Source organism: Phaseolus vulgaris, chromosome 2 (assembly GCF_000499845.2).
Source record: "Phaseolus vulgaris cultivar G19833 chromosome 2, P. vulgaris v2.0, whole genome shotgun sequence".
Lineage (NCBI taxonomy): Eukaryota > Viridiplantae > Streptophyta > Magnoliopsida > Fabales > Fabaceae > Phaseolus > Phaseolus vulgaris.
The window spans coordinates 48,561,484-48,581,313 of NC_023758.2; the positions used below are offsets into that span (position 1 = coordinate 48,561,484).

At 32.5% G+C, this 19,830-nt stretch overlaps 3 protein-coding genes across 3 annotated transcripts; all 3 read right to left on the minus strand.

The window, feature by feature from the left end:
• Nucleotides 1-1,065: 1,065 nt before the first annotated feature.
• Nucleotides 1,066-5,159, minus strand: LOC137812941 (plant UBX domain-containing protein 2). Its single transcript, XM_068615200.1, has 3 exons — nucleotides 3,956-5,159; nucleotides 2,380-2,658; nucleotides 1,066-1,465 (listed from the first exon to the last, which is right to left on the minus strand). Exons 1-3 carry the CDS (start codon nucleotides 4,853-4,855, stop codon nucleotides 1,226-1,228), a joined length of 1,419 nt encoding a protein of 472 aa, XP_068471301.1. The 5' UTR covers nucleotides 4,856-5,159; the 3' UTR covers nucleotides 1,066-1,225.
• Nucleotides 5,160-8,281: 3,122 nt separating this feature from the next.
• LOC137812942 (uncharacterized) lies at nucleotides 8,282-8,947 on the minus strand. Its single transcript, XM_068615201.1, has one exon. The coding sequence runs from the start codon at nucleotides 8,849-8,851 to the stop codon at nucleotides 8,459-8,461; it is 393 nt and encodes a 130-aa protein (XP_068471302.1). The 5' UTR covers nucleotides 8,852-8,947; the 3' UTR covers nucleotides 8,282-8,458.
• A 4,431-nt stretch (nucleotides 8,948-13,378) lies between these two features.
• LOC137812943 (plasmodesmata-located protein 6) lies at nucleotides 13,379-16,459 on the minus strand. Its single transcript, XM_068615202.1, has 3 exons — nucleotides 15,607-16,459; nucleotides 13,981-14,106; nucleotides 13,379-13,885 (listed from the first exon to the last, which is right to left on the minus strand). Exons 1-3 carry the CDS (start codon nucleotides 16,316-16,318, stop codon nucleotides 13,875-13,877), a joined length of 849 nt encoding a protein of 282 aa, XP_068471303.1. The 5' UTR covers nucleotides 16,319-16,459; the 3' UTR covers nucleotides 13,379-13,874.
• Nucleotides 16,460-19,830: the final 3,371 nt, after the last annotated feature.

The following is a 19,830-nucleotide window of genomic DNA, read 5'->3' on the forward strand; positions in this document are numbered from 1 at the left end:
GTAGTACAAGTTGTCTAATAACCAGAATATTATGTCATTTGATAACCAGTAACTTGTAATATAGGTTATCTTATCTTATGTTAATTAATTATTATTACTGTATTTCTAATTAGTATATAATTGTGTTTTTTTGTTTTGTTTTGTAGCCCTACCTAACTATAGATCGTACATGTTACATGTGAGAGAGAAAAAGTTGCATGCTATAACTCTTATTAAGTAATACACTAGATGATTATTTAATTATATTTTGTTTAATGTGTTTTGGGTTCAGCATTTCTTTTTAGTATCTTTTTTTATCAAAAAGGGTTTCCTATAAGTATGACTAACAATCAATATTAAACTGTTTATTAATTATTTAATTAGTAGGTGCACAACAATTACCTTAGTCATTGTTAAGGATTGGTATTTAAAACCCAAAAATCTGAATTACTTAGTGAGACTTTTAAAAATAATTTTGATCTTTTAGACAAAACCAACTACAATTGTAAAACTCTAGTGAATAAATCAAACTAAATTAATGTTTAGAGCATAAATATATTGTAATGATATCAACTCCATTGAATTAATCCATACTTGATATTCGATTCAATATATATAAATAAAAGTGGGGATCAAGTTACTTTAAGAGGAACTTACATGAACTATTCTGAATCAGAATCTTTCATCTTATTTAACATTAACAATTCAGATTAATGGGCCATAGGTACATTAATAGACTATATTTATATATTAATACCTTGTTTGTAAATTATGCAAATGTTTAAGAAATAGAATTTGAGTGAGGGTTGGTAAAGCTGAATGATATGAAGTCTAAACCCTTATACCATTAGATTGTAGTTGAAAAGAAGAAAATGTTTTTCCTCCGATTCTAGCACTGACTTGCCCAGGCTCAGGTCCTGAAGTAACATTATCAGTTATCTGAAGATTCAACACAATTGAAAACATAGAGATCAAATCACAGTCTCACTAATAGAGAGATTAATCCACATTAAAGCACGGGAAGACTACAATTATCCACCACTTAGATCCAGTTTGGCAGTAATGCCTCATGAATGCAGCTCGGAATTGATTCATCACAGTGATTTATTTGTACTGATATATGTTAAAGTATGACAGTTTAATAGAAAATTATCAACTAAAAATGAGTATACAAATTAGTATATGTCCACAACAATTAAAAAAACCCTGGAAAGTACAAAAATATTGTTCATACAAAACAAATTGCTTAACCATTAACAAGTGGTTCACTGATTTCAAGCAATTCATTTTTGAGACCGGTGAAAACAACAGAATCTGTTTCCAAGGGCTTGAACTTAATTAAAGCTGAAGGTACCAGGTCCTCTTCCTCTATTGTTTTAGCATTATCCCCTGCTTTTGGAAAACGAGGGATCACACGCCGTTGGACAACTACAGGATGCATTAGGTCAAATTGCAAACCTGGTTCTTTTAGTGCTGAGCTGACAAACTATTACACCAACACGTCAAAATATAATACTGCTCAGTTGCTGACTTAAAATAAACAGAGACAAAACATTTGGGGAACGAAAACAGAACAAATTATCAAAATCCATTCAAAATGTGCTACAAGCGTTTACGTGCCAATGAAAAATAGGTCAGGTTATTATCCAATTAGAGACTTGTGTGTAAATTGCAATCGTAAAAATGTAATTGTAAGTAAAACACAATAGCTCTTTTAAGTTTTTAAGTTAAGGTGTACGTCCTCTTGCTGGGGGAGGAACAGATCCTAGTTTTCTGCTAGCCCATCTATTGCAAAATATGAAGTGGAGGACTTTTTTGTTGAAATGAATAAATTCCATGGTTGAGTTCAAAAACAAAGTTCCAAAATAAATTACCTGTGTTTGCTATAACATGCACTAATGAAAATTGTACGTTGCAATGAATAATTTCCATGGTTGAGCTCAAAAGAAAGCTCTAAATCAGATTACTATTGTTTTGCTATAATATGCATCAGTGAAACATAACAATCATCTAATTGTAAATTGCAAAATGTTGACGTGTAGATTTCTGCGTTGCAACGAATAATTTCCAAGGTGGAGTTCAAAACAAAGCTCCAAATTAGATTACTGGTTATCATCGTCAGAATGCCCAAAATCCTTTGTTAAACGCAATCAAGTTACACATGACATTTGCCAAATCAGCGTCGTTGTTTCTAAGAAAAGTTTCATGCCGAGCAGCAAAGTGAGATCTATCTAAACGTTTCATGTCGAGCAGTTAAGTGACATCTATCTACGATACCAGTGTGAAGCATTTTGAACCAGATGTAACTTGCTACACTACCACATCACTACATGGACAAACAAATTCTCGGTCCAAAACACATAAAACAAAATTTAACAAATCAAGTAGCAAAGGACAAACCTCATAGAGAGCAGTGGTTGGTTCCCATGGAGCAAATACGGCTTGAAGTACAACTCCATCGGGAAATTGAATCCTAATAATAGTTTTTGTGTATCTCTTCCTGGAGGCTTTTGCTTGTTTTTCTTTAAGTGACTTGGGGATCAAAAGCTGAGAATCAGCAATCTTTTTTCTCCTTAAATCAGCTTCTCTTTTCACCTCTTCCGCTGAAAGCTTATAGAAGGAATCTGGTAGCTCAATTCTAGCTGCAACACTTTCAGGGACAGCAAAGAAGACCTTCACCTATAAGAGCCATTTTAAATGGGAAAAAACAGCATATACAATCTAAATTTAGTCGATTACGTTTACTTAATTGTGAAAAGTACTAAACTGCCAAACTAACAAGAAAGTGATGATACATAATTAGAGCTTTGCAGAATAATAACTAATGCACATATGGAAGTACTTGAACGATAAGGAGAATTCACACACGGTTAACAGATTCCGCAACTGATTTATAAAAGCCAACCATTAAAAAAGTATATCCTTCTTTAAATTAGGGTTTCTGTCTCTCTGCCTTTCCTCTTAAGTAAACGAATAGAAAACTTAAACAAGACTGAAAATTACTCGCATTCAAGTCAGCAGGTTATCGCAGGCACTCCAAAAGCTGCTTTAGCTTGGAATTATAGGCTAACAAACGGAGAAAAAGAAAAAAAAAAGTACAGATGCTAAGAGGCTTGATTAATGACATTTTGGATCGTATTTTTCCTTGCCTGACTTAAAAGCAAATTACAAATATAGCATGCAAGATCTTCACGCAGAAAACTTCAACCTTGCATAAATTAAAACTGATGCATTCCGTTTTGAAGAACAATAGCGACAAACTCAAAGTAAAGTATTTAAACTTCATGCGGGATTTTTCGTTTATGAATTATTGTATTAGGATGGGTTTCTCTTGGGGTGTTTAATCTTGGGCACCATTATAATAGGTTGCCCAATTAGCATTTTGCTTAAACCTTTTCTGACTGTGAAATTAAATTTTTAAAGAAGAATCTGGATTATTGTTCCTGCCATATACTTACTCTATCAACCTCACAAGATAAAAAATAAATAAACCGGCAGATAAACAGCCTAGTTATCAACCCTAGTTTTCAGAATGTCCAAAAAACCTGCAATTCACTAAGGCCTTACTTTTACGTCCAGAAACAAAAGCAAAGAAATGAGGATAACAAAGAAATCTTACGCTACAACTTTATGCATGAAAGTTATAGCTGGACACCAAACTCAATGGAAATGATTAGTTAATGACATAACACGCTTCATATCCTTTTCTTAACTCTGCTGTTCAGGTATTAGATATCTTTGAGGCTCCTAATAAAGTTAATGAGATTAAAGCCAAGCAGTGGCTTTCTAGATCCTCAACATAATCTATTCACAAGCACAGTTCCCAGCCAGAATATGAATTGAAAACAGAGAAAAAAAATTACAATGGCTAGACTTAAATGCACACCCAAGATACTGTTAAAAGCAAATGAGAATCAGATAATGGACTTATTTTCTCCATAGCGCCGTTTCAGAAGCATTATCAACACAATTTTACCTGTCTGTCGACTTGCTTTGGCTCGGCTTTCGCACCCCTCTGCGCAGAATTTGCATCCTCTCCCTTAGGAGGTCCTTGTTGTTGTTGCAGAAGTTGTGATTCCAGTAACGCAATTGCCTCCTTGATGAATTTTATCTGCTCCTCTCTGGGAACCTCCATCACTGCCCATGTCTCTCCATTCTCCTCCCTGAGTTCAAACCCCAGAAAACTGAGCAACTCGACTCCCCCAGCAATATCACCAACAGCCTCTTTTATCTTGGGATTATTCATCCTGATCCTCCTAAACTTCACATTCTCAGGTTCCCTACCAATATTCCTCAAAAGTTTGAGAACAATATCAACCGATCCCTCAGAAGGATTCCCTGAAATGTACGTCCCAACACAAACCTCCAATTCACCAGTAGTGTTAGACCCACCCTCACTCTCTGAAACCCCGTTTCCATCATCACCTACAGGCTCACGCTCAACAAGGTTGCTCAAACAACCATCCACGTGTTCAGACACAGCTTCTTCGGATCCGAAGGGTTGTTTACAAACGGGACATTCGTACACGTTCAGTGAATACCCGTTCTGCGATCTTTTGGAATCAGTGACCAACGAATCAAACGGGTCAAACCCACCACCATCTTTGCGAGGCTTCTCGGTGCTTCTACTGGGCTCCGCATCGTGGGGCGAGGGTTTGGGAGTGGCTGAAGTGGGTTTGGGATTGGGATTGGATGAAGAGGGTTTGGAATTAGGGTTGAGCGAAGGAATGGGGCGAGGGGTAGGATTGGAATTGGCGGGTGTAGAAGAAGAACCGAGGACTCTACCTTGGCCCTTGAATTTTCCAGATGAAGAAGAGGAGAAAGGGTTGTTCACTTTCTTCATGAACCCTTTAACCTTGTCTTTCATGTCGCCCATGGCTGAAAACCAAAATTCTAAGAACAGATCAAAGGGCTAATGGAAGAGATCAGTGGGTTTGAATCGAATCGCATAAATTGATTAGAATTTTGGGGAGATTGATTAGAAAAGGTACATAAGTAATCAAGAACTTGAAGAAACGTTAATGGGTTAAAGGAAGAGGATAAGAAGAAGAAAGAAGAGAGGAACAAAAAAAAAAAAACCTTGAAAGAAAGCACAGAAGAGAAGAATGTGCAGAAGCTGGGGTTGACTTCAGACCATTTTTAACATTCATGAGGAAACTTGTCCAATAAGGTTGCGCCACCTAATCAAACCTTTTTTTTCAATAAAAGATAATCGCGTTTAATTAACTTTTAGACATAAATTAATTTTGGTCCTTGAAACACGTATATGTTTGAATCAAATGAGATAGAGAACTTGAAGTTAAAACTGTTCATTCAATTACAATTATTTCTTACTTGACTTATCCAATCTAATTTTTTTACTTCGATAATTAATTAATTCACTTTGTTAAAGAAATTAATTAATTCAGTTAATACTAATATGATGCATACTTTTATTTTATTTTAAATTTTTGTTTTTGTTTTTGTTTTTATTTTTTGGACAGTGGTAATTTTGCTGTTTTAGTTTTTTACTTATTACAATTTAAATAGTTAAAATAGGAGCATCGGATACTTAAATTAATTGTTTATTTCAAATTATGAACTTTATAATGTCAGCCGCATAGTTAAAGTAAACGCTTAACTTAATTTTATAAGTTTGATATTTGGCATGCATACTAATACTTTAAACTTAAAAAAAAAAAAATCTCGTTCGAGCTCAAAGCAAGTTCTTTTAAACAATGGCTTTAGCTGAAGCACTTTGATGTCATTTGTACATTTTGCTAAGGACTAAATTAACCATGCTGAGGAATGCCTTCAAGATGACCAAAGAAAAGATTGTCAAATAATTATAGATGGTTGACACTAAATAACAAAATTAATTTTTTTTATTTCTAATTATTTAAAAATTACTATGAATACTCATTATAATTTTAAACATTAAAATGCCATATACTTTCTTGAAATCAAAATATCTGATATTAAAATAGTAATTTCAATTTAATACATTATATATTTTTCTAAATTACTGTAAATGCTTTATTAAAATTTCAAAAAATTTAAAAGGTGTTATAAATTCGTTTTTCAAAATTCAAAATTTCGAAAATTTTATTATGATAATCAAATTCGTTATGTCTTACTATTTAAAAAGTATAATATTTTTTTCTTAAAATTGAGAGTGGATGAGTTTAAATTCATAATTTAAAATTTGTCGTTTTAATTATTTCAAATTTGTTATAAATGATTTCTTAAAATATTAAACTTAAAAAAAATAGAAATACCTTGTTGGAACGGAACAGAATGAAATTAATCCAATTTACTAATTATAATAATAATTTTTTAAAATTGTATCATTTTCTTTAATTTACGCTATCAAAAATATTATAAATATTTTTTTAAAACTCTAATAATATCAGTTAAATTAGTAACTAATGGATTTTTTTAATTATCTTTTGTGCACACGTGTCTCCTAAAAGTAAATAAAGTTTTTGTTCTATTATTTATTTATTTAGTTATTCCATTTAACTCTTATTTGGAAAATCATTTTTTACTAGGTAAAAGCTTTGTTTGATCTTGTAAATCATTTTTCGGTAATCTTTTTCTTAAATAATCTTAATACTTGGAACGATTGATCTTTAACCGAAAACATACTCTGGTTCACAAAAAAGAAATTAAAAACGTTGTGTGCAAAATTTGTAATAACATTGAATTATTGAGTTGCTTTGCTCCACAATGGTAGTGTAATAAAATAGTGTTGTATTTAAGTGGTAGTGAACCTATTATAATTACCAGGTATTGTAAGTACGAAAATAGTAATTATGTAATCGATAAAACCTAAATTTAGAATAACAGGAACAAACCAGTTAATTTACAAAATGAATTAACTTCCTAAAGCTGTGTTACCGTTTATTTATTTTTAACTTCCTAAAGCTGTCCACAAAACCAAACTTAACCTTTATGACACACTTTGTCATGTTCCTAGAGACAAAAATCTTATGACATTCTTTGATGAGAGATTTGGACATTAAAGATATACAAATGATCTTCCTTCCAATACATGTATTTGCATGAACAGATAAATACAAGTAAACAAGATCCTGAGCAATGTCAGACAATGACGATAAGCACAAAACTTTACCAAACCTTTCAATAGCAAGTGTTGAGTTTGAGTAAAAGAATTATCGTTCACAATCCACGGTTCATCGGTTAACTAAAATTTAACACCTTTCCTTTCTTTGTTCTCTTGCTCCCAGGGTTTCTTCAAAAATTTATTCCAGCTCTATAACTAAAACAACTACTTTAAAAAATGAGCGGCTAATTTTTGAATATTTGTGAAATGACATTGTTGCTGTGATGATTTCTTGACAAATGGAATCATTTTCAAATAGATCGAGTTTAAAAATAATATATCTTCAAAAACTTCTATAAATTAAGCAAAGGAATAAAGCACTTGAACAGAGCAAGATTCTGCTTGTTGCCTCACCTTCAGGATTAGAATATATCCAGTTAGTCAAAAATGGGGAAAATCACGCAACAGAACAATGCATGCTAAGACAAGTCCACAACTCAAATCCCCAAAAGTTCAAGAACAATGCATGCTATACAACTATACTCACGCCCCTTCTCCAAACAAAACTGTAATCCTAATATTTTATGACTCTTCACAATTAACATTAACCAGCTTATACCATAGAGTGTACCAAAAAATAATTTAGAGTTAAAAAAAAAAGCTAACATCAGAACAAAATTTGGTTTAGCAGATAAACGAGTGGCATATTCAAAAGTGGGGATATAGTTCATTAGCTCTTCAATAGTAAAATTTCTACAAAATTATAAGTCGAGAGTTAAAACTTGAAGCCTACATAGAATTTGCGTATGAATCCTAATATTCTTTAGGGTCATGCAAGGTTCAATCACAGCAATGTCAGAGATCCCATTCCTGATTTAAGAGCTCTGGGCACTTGAAAAGCGAATTTGATGCCTAGAAGTTCGAACTCCTTATACGTAACTGAATTCAATCAATCAAAATCCAACTTCAGCTGCACGTGTTGTTGAAGAAAATCAACAAACTGAGGCTCGCAAATTGACAATTTTCGTTCTATCACACTTCAATTGACATGATGAAACGTACAACAAGCACAAATGGCAACAAACAGCAATAACAAATGACAAGAACGCGCAGAATGAAATTAAACACGCATTTTAGATAACACCGATGAATAATCGAAATCACGCTTACCTATGATACAAGGTAGACGCGATTGGATACCGCACCGAAAAAAAAAAAAAATCCCCAAAAAAACCCTAGGTGGCAGAAGTTAAAGTATAATAGAAAAAAGTAACACTAGAATAAACTCAATAGCTGTCGCGATGCAAACATGGATTTAAAAATAAAAAATAAATCGACGGAAACGAATTCTTCCACGTAGAAATGGAAGGCACAACAAGAGAAGACATATTTCTGTGAGGGATGGAACAACAGACCTATCTATCTGTAGTCGCTTCAGTCGCGATTCTTCAAGCGTTCGAGGCGCTGGTTGAGCTGCTCGATCTTGACGACGAGGTTGGTGACGGAGTAGAGGAGCCAGTAGAAGAGGAGGGCGGAGGCGATGAGGAGGGCGTTGCGCTGGCTCTTCATGATGGATTTCTGGTGGCGGAGGTGTTCGGAGGGGGTGCAGGATTCGCCCTCGCAGCTGGGACGCGTCTCGTACTTCCAGTAAATGTCCATGAGGAGGAAGAGGCAGAAGGGAACGACCGAGAGGAAGGGCTTCAGGAGGTTGCGGGTGACGGCGATGAGACCCTTGCGGAGGGCGTCGAGGCCGGGGATGGTGAGAAGAATGACCATTATGGCCTCTGCGGCCGCAGCGTAGCCTAGCACAACCCACTCTAACGCCATTGAGATCAGATCTCAGCTTCCGATTACGCTTCTTCTTTCTTCTTTCTTCTTCTGCGATTACAATGAAAAAAGTGCTTCCTCCACGGACAGACACGCAAATTAAGCCTTTTATAGCGCACCGTTTCGCACTTCCATTCACCTCCCTGCAGACACGTGCTCCACACGTCACACACCACCCTCCGCTAAGTAACCCACTTCTTTTTCTTAATCCATAAACCACTAAGGCCTCAACTTAAGAATCATTTTTACTTACCGCACCCCCTGTTCTTTCCTTATACTCCCAATCTTTTAAAATACTCACTTTGCCCTTTAATGTGAAATATAATAGAAAAATCAACTGTAAGTTCAAGTACTTGTCACGAAGTACGTAAATACTGAAATTGTAAGTGACATATCATGATGTTGTGGTATATTTATACAGGTGTTTAGTATGTGAGAAAATTGGCTTATGAGAGTTTAATCACATTTAAGTTTATATTTGTTATTATCATATAGAGGTTTGATATAACAAATGACCAATAAGAAATGAAAATATGTGGTGTAAAAATGTGAAAGAGGTGAAAAATGTAGATGTTAAAAAATTCACAACTCCCTATAACAATAAAAAGGAGATGTGACTGTGTATTTAAAATTACATGAAAGTGCAAGAACCAATGGAGATGCTGGAAGAACCAATTGAATTGCAGGGGGAATTTGCCATTTTTTTTTCTCATATTAAATTTGATTGTCTCATCTATTTTTCCAAGGTTTAAATGAACTTAGGTCAAGCTGAATCATTTTATAACAATAAAGAATACATTTTAAAAATAATTATATTTAAAAATATACATATATTATAATTTATATTTATTTATATGTCAAATAATTATACCTAAAATTTAAATTTAGTAATATAATGTAAATTTTATATATATATATATCATTTTAAAATAATTTAATTTTAAAAAAATCAAAGCATGCCAAAATGACCCATGGATTCATTGGATCGACATAAGGCCATTTACAAAATTGTAGACCATTTAAAAAATACGCTACGCTATTAGGCCAGGTTGAAAGCATTGGTTGCAGGAAATAAAAGCCATTTACATTTACATTAGGTAGAAAAATTAGGTGCCAATAGAAAAATCCAAAGAAAGATCTTTAGACAAAGCCCAAATCACGTAAAGATGAACATAAAAAGCCCAAAACGCAATGGGGGATGTGTTCTGATGGAGTGTATTTTTGTCAAAAATAAAGATGGAAGATGAACTTAGAAAAATGAGGTGGGAATAGAAAATCTGAAGTGTGTTTGTTTAAATACATGGACTGGCAGGAGTCTTTCAGTAAGAAATGGGCTGATCAGATTCTTTAAAAAAAGCGAAGTGGGTAAGCAAGAAGGGAAATTCTTCCTGCACCTCCAGAGTGTCTTTCTGCACCTCTAATAAAACTAAAAATGACAATTTTACCCTCTTCTTTATTTTTTCTATTGAACACCCCTTTTCGCTGCAGCAGCTCCCCTCTTCAGACCTTTTACTTTTCTCACTACACCCACACGTGTCACTGAGACTTAACCTAGCCATCAATTTTATTTTTTATCCTAGATCAAGATTACTCCAATAAATAAATAAATATATAATTGTTATGATATTTAAAAAAAAAGTACTAAATAAGTTTAAAATAAGGAAAACTGTTGAAGTGTGCACAAGTGATGAATATTTTGAAGGTTGTTGGAGATGAAGACGAAAATTAAGTAAAAAAATGATCCATTTTGGCATGATTGTCCTAAAAGACTTAATAAGAAGCTTCGTGTGGTACTCTTCTCACACATGTCATCACTGAAATAAGATAAAACCTAATCAAAACTAGAATCTTACCTTTTCCAATAACGCCATATTGCATGCCACCGTTGCTTTACACGCCTTTCTCAATACCCTTTTTCAAAGCTCCAACAACCCAAAACTACTTCTTCCGTAATTCGTATACAACTTATTATGCTACACTCACTTTTGCTACTTTCTTCTTCAACTTCATTTCCCTTATCTTCTCATCTACCATTACTTTTATTTTTTTCATTACCTTTTTAACCACTACTCAATTAATTTAATACCATACCAACAACTTATTAAACTAAATATATTCTTTCAAATTCATGCCCTAAAGTAATAAAGTACCAGAAAGTACGTTCTTCCTATCGGAATCAAGCTCGAAGAGCGTAGCTTGACAAAGTATGTAGGTCCCTTGCGATAATAAGTCTTCATTTGTTCTTTGTTCTCCGATGTTTAAGATAGTAAGAACATGATAATAGTGTGTTATGTTATATATGAGTTATAGAATATGAGACAGATTGAATTGTACTCTCTAAAGAATGAATATATAGATTGATCGGGTAGTTTCCTTAGTAGACATTGCTATGTGACTGTTATTCGTCTCTTGAATAGTCATTTTCCTCCTAAAACCCATTGATTAGACCGTTTTATCTTTGATTGCTTTTTATGATAAAAACTCCATTACGATCTCGGATATTTGTCCCAGATTAACGGCCGTATCCGGTCTTAGATTAGGTAGGTACATATGTAATTGATTTTTCTTCAGATTTTGAGAATTAATGACTTAGGTTTTGTATTTCACTATGAATACCATGGAGGAGTTAGAAACTGCGTTATGGATTTCAGGTTTGATATTAGTGATCTTCAATTCCTACACTCTGGGTTCTATTCAACTTTATTGACTCCTCCAAAATTCAACAAAGGTGATAAATGCAAAGAAGAAATTCCAAACGCAAAAATTAAATGTTAATGATGAAGGATTAATGCTATCTTTGAAGCCAACCTGTATTGCTGACCTAAAAGCCAATAATCCAAATTTGTAGCAGGAATTTTCATGGAGATTCAACAAACTTCTTGTTACAACCCACACACCCTCACCCTCTGTTATAAAATCATACAACACAGACATTTTTATTGAGTAAAATATAGAATAGTCAAATCAAATTTATAAATATACTCCTCTTTTCCTCTCCCTCCAGATTTATTTAATAACAAAAATAAGAAATATACAGGACTTACGATAAATACAATATAATAAAAGGTTGAAAAGACTAACTTATTTATCAATTGCATAAATTTTGTTAATCCCTCCAATTTTCTTTCATTTAGAATTTTACCTTTTCTATAAGTAACTTTTTCTTTCATTTAATTTAAATATTTTAAACTTTTTTCTTTCATCTAATTCAAATCTTTTAAAGTGTTAATTATTACGGTACCACGAATAGATAAAGAACTGTTTATATACATCTTTCTTTTTTTAATCTTTTAGAAGAATTTCTATAAATAAAATAGATAATAGCTTGAATAATGCTTGATTGAACTTGTTCATGTCATCTCAATTAAGATATTTGGTAGTTGAGTTAAAAAATTTACAATCATTCTCCTTTTTCTTTTTGATGACCCTGCATACTCTCGTCTTTATTTTAATGTTCCTCTTTGCTGAATGCCACAATTTCTACTTCGTTAATATACAATACAATGAACACGACAGGGTTTTGCAACTTTTGTCACGTATGGTGTGGCATGTTCTATATTATGCTTAAGAAAAGAGAGACAAAGAATGTTTCCGTAATTAAGATAAGTAAAAAGGTTAGTAAAGTAAGTAATGATGTTAAGTGGAGCCAAGAATTGCATATACTAGGACAAAAATGAGTTCCTTTATTAAAAGCCAACCCCAAAAGCAATTGATGATGGGAAGAGAAGAACGAAGAATCCGGAGCGATTTCGTGAACATTGTTTGCTTAGGTGGATCATGCTTCTCTAATTATTACTACCTTATATCAATTTATATTCCTTCTTTTCTCTTAAATAAGTTAATGCCACATTGCTCCATTTCTTAATATTGTAAAATAATAGAGTGATCATCATATTTCCTTAATCATTGCAAGATCATAATTTGGCATCCTTACTTCCTCACTATTCAATGTTTTCTTTTATCAGAAAAAAAGGGTACTATTCAATGTTTTCTTTTATCAGAAAAAAAGGTATCTCAGTTGAAAATTCCACTTCACTGCGGATCATTATGATAGTTTTACATCACTTAATGAAAATTCCCTTTTGAATACAGTAACAGAGTCATTTTGAATCTATCTTAATAAATGTTTGTTGAACTTATAAGATCACCCAATCACCATTATCGGATCGATCATAATATATTATTTCATATACAATCTGTCAGTATCAATATTGAGGAGAGGAGGTGTGTTGGAAATTTTTAATCTAACAAAAGACTTGTTCTTATTGTATGTAGAGAAAATTACAGGGTATTTATGGGGTGGTCGGTCAAAACTTGAGTAGGTATATTTTTCTGTCATCATCAGAATATCTGATGAAGTTAGATAGGAAGAGTAACCATGAGTGAAACTAATGATTACAATGACTTTCTCATCTGTATTTATTAAAAGAAGATGAAGAGAAAGAAGTCATAAATTAAGAGCTGCATGAGCACATAGAGCATATCTGGTATGGTATGATTATAATGGCCAAACAGAGTAAAGAGATATCAGAGAAGGACCAATGACCATTTCATGATAAGTAGCAAATGATAATAAACTGGGACACTGATTTGACAGAAATTTCATCAAACCTTTCTTATTCTCACTTTTGGGATCGAAAGTAAAGGCTCTTGGAGGTGATTAATATGAAAAGTAAGAAAAAACTCTAATTATACCCTCAAAGCCTATAAGAAAGCATGCATGCTGCAATTTTCACTAAAAGTCTTCTTCAGTATTTGTACACAGTGGTGGACACTAGACAAGAAAACGAATGGTCATAGAGAGTGGAATCTTTGAGCCTTTTCTCCTTATTGCAACCCATTGTGTAACTTGTTTCATGGAACAACTTTTCCATAACATCTTTCTATCTATACCTTCACTGGTATTCTTTATAAAAGGAACTAAGCAGGGAACTTAGAAGATAAGAATAAGATGGACTGATTACAAAAAGGAAATTTGAGACTAACAGAGTTCAATCCCAGAACTGTGCACATATTATATTCTTTATTTACCACCTGCATAATTCAGACAAATGTGTCACAATGATAAATTAAACACTTGAAGAAAATACAGTTAGATGCATGTGTAATAAGTAGCACGAAAACCATACCTTTGTGCTTTTCGCACACTTTGGACAAGAAGGAAAGGAAAACGATGATCAGAGCAACCCCAGCAATGAGTCCAATTAGTATGGCGAGTGTCTTCTCAATCTCATCATCATTGTGGTTACTGTCATCTACATTGTTCATATTATGTCAGAAAATTGGTCAAATAAGTGTTGGAATTGTTGCAGTAAGAATTTCATCACCGATCTTACTTACTGTATTATGTGTAATATGGTTTTGGGGCATTAGGATTAGGACAAATGGTAATATTACTTTTTTCCTTTTATATTCCCATTATCATTTATTCTCCTCGTTTGCTGAGCCTAAAGAATAACTTTCTATAAAGGATATAAAAAGGAGCACTGCAGCAGTGAAGCACATAGAAAAATCAGATACATAATACATTCAAGAGAGAAGAAATGATGACAACCACAAAATTTTGAATAAGGGTGATGATGTAATTCACATTTTAATAAATTAATATTTTATTTATTTTATTTTATAATTTAAAAATATTATTATATTATTATATTATTATAAACAATATCAAATATATTTTATTTATTGTTTATAGTTTCAACAGAATTTTAGTTTACTCACGTAAATTAAAGCTCAAGGATGAATGGAGTAATGTAAACGCATCACTGACCCGTACAATTTTAACGGCGTAATGGAAATTTCCCATCTAGGACACAAAAATGATACCAACGAACCAAACAAAAGACACCTTGTTGCCTACAAATACTGAGAAAGAAAATATAATTTTAACAAAACTATTTTATAATATTTTCTCTGATCAAATAATAAAAAAAAACATATAGTTTTATCTCTCTTTTTTTTATATTAAAAAATAACTAATAGAATATTGATATAACACGAATACACATGCAGACACAAACACAAATACGTAACATGAATCCATATATTATATAATTATACAATAAATTTAAGTTTATAATAAATAATGTATTTTTTCTTTCTAAAATTGTGTTAGAATCGTTAAAAAATTTAACAAATATTTTTTAAATTTGACACTTCATTATACGTGTCCTACAAGTATAATAAGAGTGTCGGATATCTAATACCGAACACGCCATTTAAAATACATATCTTGATCTCATAAAATATGATATCACAAAGACAATAAAAATTATATATAACTTTTGATGTGTTGTGTTTAAAAATAAATGTATATAATAAAGGATAAATTTATAATTAAATAATATTAAAATATTAAAATAATAATATTAAAAATTATAATTTAATTATATAAAAAGTTAGGTTCACAAAAATATATAAAATAATAATATTTTTTTTGAAAGGAAAAGAAGAATCGAGAGTGTAGAAGTAAATTGAGTTTGAATGACGTTATGAGTTGCCAGATCAGTTCTCAGTTTCCACACCCAACAACGTACTTACTACCTTTTCGAAGTGGCAAGTAACATCATGTAAACGAAATTCGAAAACTATGTAAGCAAACTCAATTATTTCTAATTAATTAATTAATTATGTCAAAGAATTAAAAAAAAGAAATAAAAAGTAAAAGAAATGATTAGTAACACACAAGCAAAGAAAGGCGCAAGGGATGATGAGCACACCACCGCGCACGGTGGAGCAGTTTTTACGCTTACCATTATTATTAGGGCGCGAGTGAGAGCCACTCTGGGAGTAGCTCGCGTAGCACTTGGCCAGGTACATCTCTGCCCAGGGGGAGGGCCCACAGTCCGTTTTCAGCCGTTGGATGGCACCGGAGAGACAATCCTGGCACTCGGTGGGACTCAAGTCTCCGGTACACTGCGCCACACCCTGAAAATCCCCATACGCGCTCGTCCTGAAGGTCTTGTAAGTCCCATCCGACGTCTGCAAATACGCCAGCACAGCGTCCCTCCTGGTCAACGCGTCCGAGGTCAACCCAACGGACGGTCCACATTTCTTGGTCACCACCGTCTTGTCCTCCACCCCGACGAACGTCGCATTGTCGTACTTCACGAAGCAGCCGTCGAGCTGCAACGCGCCGCCGCAGGAGGCGTAGCAGAGCGTGCCGAGCTGAGTGACCGCACGCGCCACGCAGCGCGAGCACTGGTCGTTGCTGAGGTCGCCGCGGCACTGGAAGAGGCCGTAGACGGTGTCGTAGGTGGCGACGGGGAGGGTGAAGTTGTTGTAGTTGGCGAAGGCGGCGGAGTTGATGAGCGAGGTGAGGAGCGAGTTGACGGTGGTCTCGTAGGGCGAACCCGGCGTGTACTTGGGCTGGGAGCAACCGCCGAAGATGAAGGTGTCGATGGCGGCGGAGGAGGGGGTGGCGAGGTGGAAGAGGAAGAGGAAGAGGAGAAGGAGATGATGCATGGTGAAAGAGAGTCTTATTGTTATGGTGAGAGTTTCTTCCTTGAGAATTTACGTAAGGAAGTGACCAAGTTTATGCAAGAAGAAGCTATTTATTTATTTATCGATTGTGGAAACAAAAGCAAGAAAAGTGGAGTGCTATATGCTTTTTAACTTACCAACTAATAATATATGCATATAAGCTCTAAAATTATATATATTTATTTATAAATTTATCACATCAAAATTAAAAATTGAATATAATTTTAAGAGTTATGGAACTATATTTTCTATGTAAAGTTACCAGACAGAAGTATTATTTGAATAATAAGAATTTGGTAGAAAATATTTATAGAGTTTGAAAAGTTTTTAATATATATATTGAAGTTGTGGAGGTTGGGTTGAGTTAATGGGAAGAAGCAGATTAAGGTTGAAGTCAAAAAATGGTTAAGGGGCTGGTGTTGATGGTTGACTGTAAAGGCATCCAAAGGCCAAAAGCTGGACTCAGTTTTACCTACTGCTGCCATTATTTTATGGATCCAAACACTCTCACTAAACTCATAACAACTACTCTTTTTAACAAAACAACAAACTAATGCCTTCACCTTCTTTAATGTAAGAAAAATCAGCGTTTTTCGTGTTTTTTGGAGTTTTGAGTTCCGTTATAATTTTGTTTTTAAAAGACGTTTCATGAATTAGGAAAGAAGACTGTGTTTAAACTATATCTGATCTCTAAACAATGTGAAACTATATATTTATTGTATCAGAAGAATAATTTCTCAATCGAAAAAGAGTTTATAATTTATTTGACCTAAAATCCGTTAAGATAATATTATTACGATGAATCATCTTATTTATACGACTTAAAATAAGGATAATTCATAAAATCATATAACATATGTAGTGATTGGTTTTCCTTATAGATTTAGAATATGGTGATGAAGAATTAGTGAAGTTGTAATTTAGTTTAAAAGTGTGGGAGTAGATGGGTCCAATTGATAAAGAGAGTGGACATCGCATTCAGTGGTATAGACCACAGTTATTTTGCAAAATTGTTGGTCCTTCGATTTTCTTGTGTTTGGAATTGGGATTGATAGGAACAGTTTGTTTGAATGGAGTGTGTGACATTTCGTTTCTTTTCATTCTCCTAATTATTTGGGTCTAAAACTGTTACACCACCACCACTACTTACTATTCAAACTAATATTATATCTTCAATTTAGATCACTACTTCAAATGCTCATCCCACTCGAAAGTGACAACAGATAACATCAAAATAATAATAATTATAATAAAAAACAAATAAGAGATACATATAACAATAAAAAAAGTGATATATAAAAGAAAATATTATCAGAATAAATAAAACAAGTAACTGTATATTTATATTTTTAAAATCAATTTCAAACAGCTTACACTTCAGAGACATTTGATAAAAAAAAAAGATTTCATCACTGACCATATGGTTAAATGATACAACTTGTTGTACTTTTGTTAATTAATGTTGCTTTTTATAATACGAAGTTGTGAAAAAAAAATATTGTATTTAACTTTTTTTTTGAAATATTTATTGAAGATATATTACTTTTATATTTTTTTTTACCAATTTTTTAAAGAAAAATGAAATGTCTATTTTTTTTCTTGAGTTAAACTAAAATTTCGATTGAAAAAATATTTAATTATTCAATAGGATAAAATATTAAAGATTTTAGTTAAAAAGATATATTATTTTTAGTTTCTAAAATAATTATATAAACATTTCGACGGAATTTAATATTGTTTAGCTGTTTCAATAAAAAAAAATAATAATTTCAAGGATTCTTAATCATCGTTAGAAAACATACGTATGAAAAAATATCTAATATTAAAAGCCCCCTTATTAGTTTCAGAAAATTTAACGCTTAAAAATACTTCACGGCACAAGCATTTAATCCTTTGTTAAATTTTAATTTAATTGGAAAGCGTCTAAATTTCTATATTAACATTTAGTTATAAATGTCATGAATAAAAAATTATTTATTTTAAATAATTGTTCCTAAAATAGTTGATGATGTAAAGATTCACATTAGTCTTAACTAAAAGTTAAATTATTATAATTTCCCAAAGAATAAAATACCGAGCACTTTTAAAAATATAATTAATATCTTTTTATTGTTTATGTTTTTATCTAAATCACATTTATTCTTTCATCTGTTCAATTTAGCATCTACCATATCTTACATGAAATTATAATTAGACCATGGGTTTTTTATTGTTGTTAAAGTTTATAAAAATTTATTAGATCAATTATAGTCATAATATAGTAAGATTAGTATCCGGTATAGTAGATGAGGAAAAAATGTGACATGGAAAAAAAGTCCTTCACATTTACTCGTATATACTAACAAAAATTAATGATTATTTATGAGTCAACTAATTGAAAACTATTATTAATATTAGATGATAATAATTCTTTGATGTAATTTTCTGGTATGTTTAGATGGTCAAATGGTTTGTGGGTGTTAATATGGACTTTCTTATATACAAAAGTTTTTAACATCCCTTAAATATATTTTTTTAAAATTTAATTTATCTTTTGTGGATAAAAAAAATTAAATGATCTATCGGTCGAACGAGTTACGTCAATTGACATTATTAACTGACCGACTGATCGAATGAGTTGGTTATATTAAATAACAAATAAAAAAATATGCAACAAATTAGGTAACATCTTATAAATTCAGGTAATCATGCGATAAATCAGTTAACACTGTTTTATTAAAGATATGCGCGAGATACGATCATAAGTGAGATAACCCACTAACACTATAAATAAGTTACAAAAAATTAAGGTATCATTCACTCTTATACAAAACACTTATTTGATCATCAGAGAATCCTTCACAGGTTAACTTCCGACAGAGTGTAAAACAAGTACGAGAAGAAGAAGGAGAAGCGACCGACACCAAGAAGAGTATGAGAAGGAAAGCGGTGAAGGAACGACCAAGAGATTAGAGACAATTGTTCCGGCCGATAACAATTACTATCGGTCTATACAAGCACAATTGAAAGTATTAATAATAATAAAAACAATAATAATAAAAGTTGTGTTATATGAATGTTTTTTTTTAATTGAATAATAGGGTAGGCACTTGGTGTATTTTTTGTTTGTGTGTATTATTTGTCCAGGTTGTGATGAGATGAAGTAATTAAAGTATGGGTGTGTTTGCAATTGGGATTTTAAAGATGACACAGTTGGGATCCTTCAATGAAACCTAACCTTTTTAAACATCCACAAATGCCAACATTTCGTTTCAATTTTTCAATTTATTACTTCTCCAAATAGCTAAAGTTACTTCAGATTTACACATGCACTAGGGAACACATTATGAAAATAATTAATATTATTTTAGCATGAGTTGTAATTGAAAAATATTTTCAGAATTTTGGCTGAATAAATATGTCATTCAAACACATGTGAGCTCATCCTTCATTTAGACACCTTTTATTGGAACTTTTAGTTTCTGCACAAAGTGTGTATTACAATTCACTACACA

Coding starts and splice junctions, on each gene's coding strand:
- LOC137812941 (XM_068615200.1), bottom strand. CDS start 4,855: ATGGGCGACATGAAAGACAAGGTTAAAGGGTTCATGAAGAAAGTGAAC. Junction 2,659..3,955: donor CAAAGCAAGTCGACAGACAG/GTAAAATTGTGT, acceptor TGGCTCTTATAG/GTGAAGGTCTTCTTTGCTGT. Junction 1,466..2,379: donor CAACCACTGCTCTCTATGAG/GTTTGTCCTTTG, acceptor TTGGTGTAATAG/TTTGTCAGCTCAGCACTAAA.
- LOC137812942 (XM_068615201.1), bottom strand. CDS start 8,851: ATGGCGTTAGAGTGGGTTGTGCTAGGCTACGCTGCGGCCGCAGAGGCC.
- LOC137812943 (XM_068615202.1), bottom strand. CDS start 16,318: ATGCATCATCTCCTTCTCCTCTTCCTCTTCCTCTTCCACCTCGCCACC. Junction 14,107..15,606: donor CTCGCGCCCTAATAATAATG/GTAAGCGTAAAA, acceptor TGAACAATGTAG/ATGACAGTAACCACAATGAT.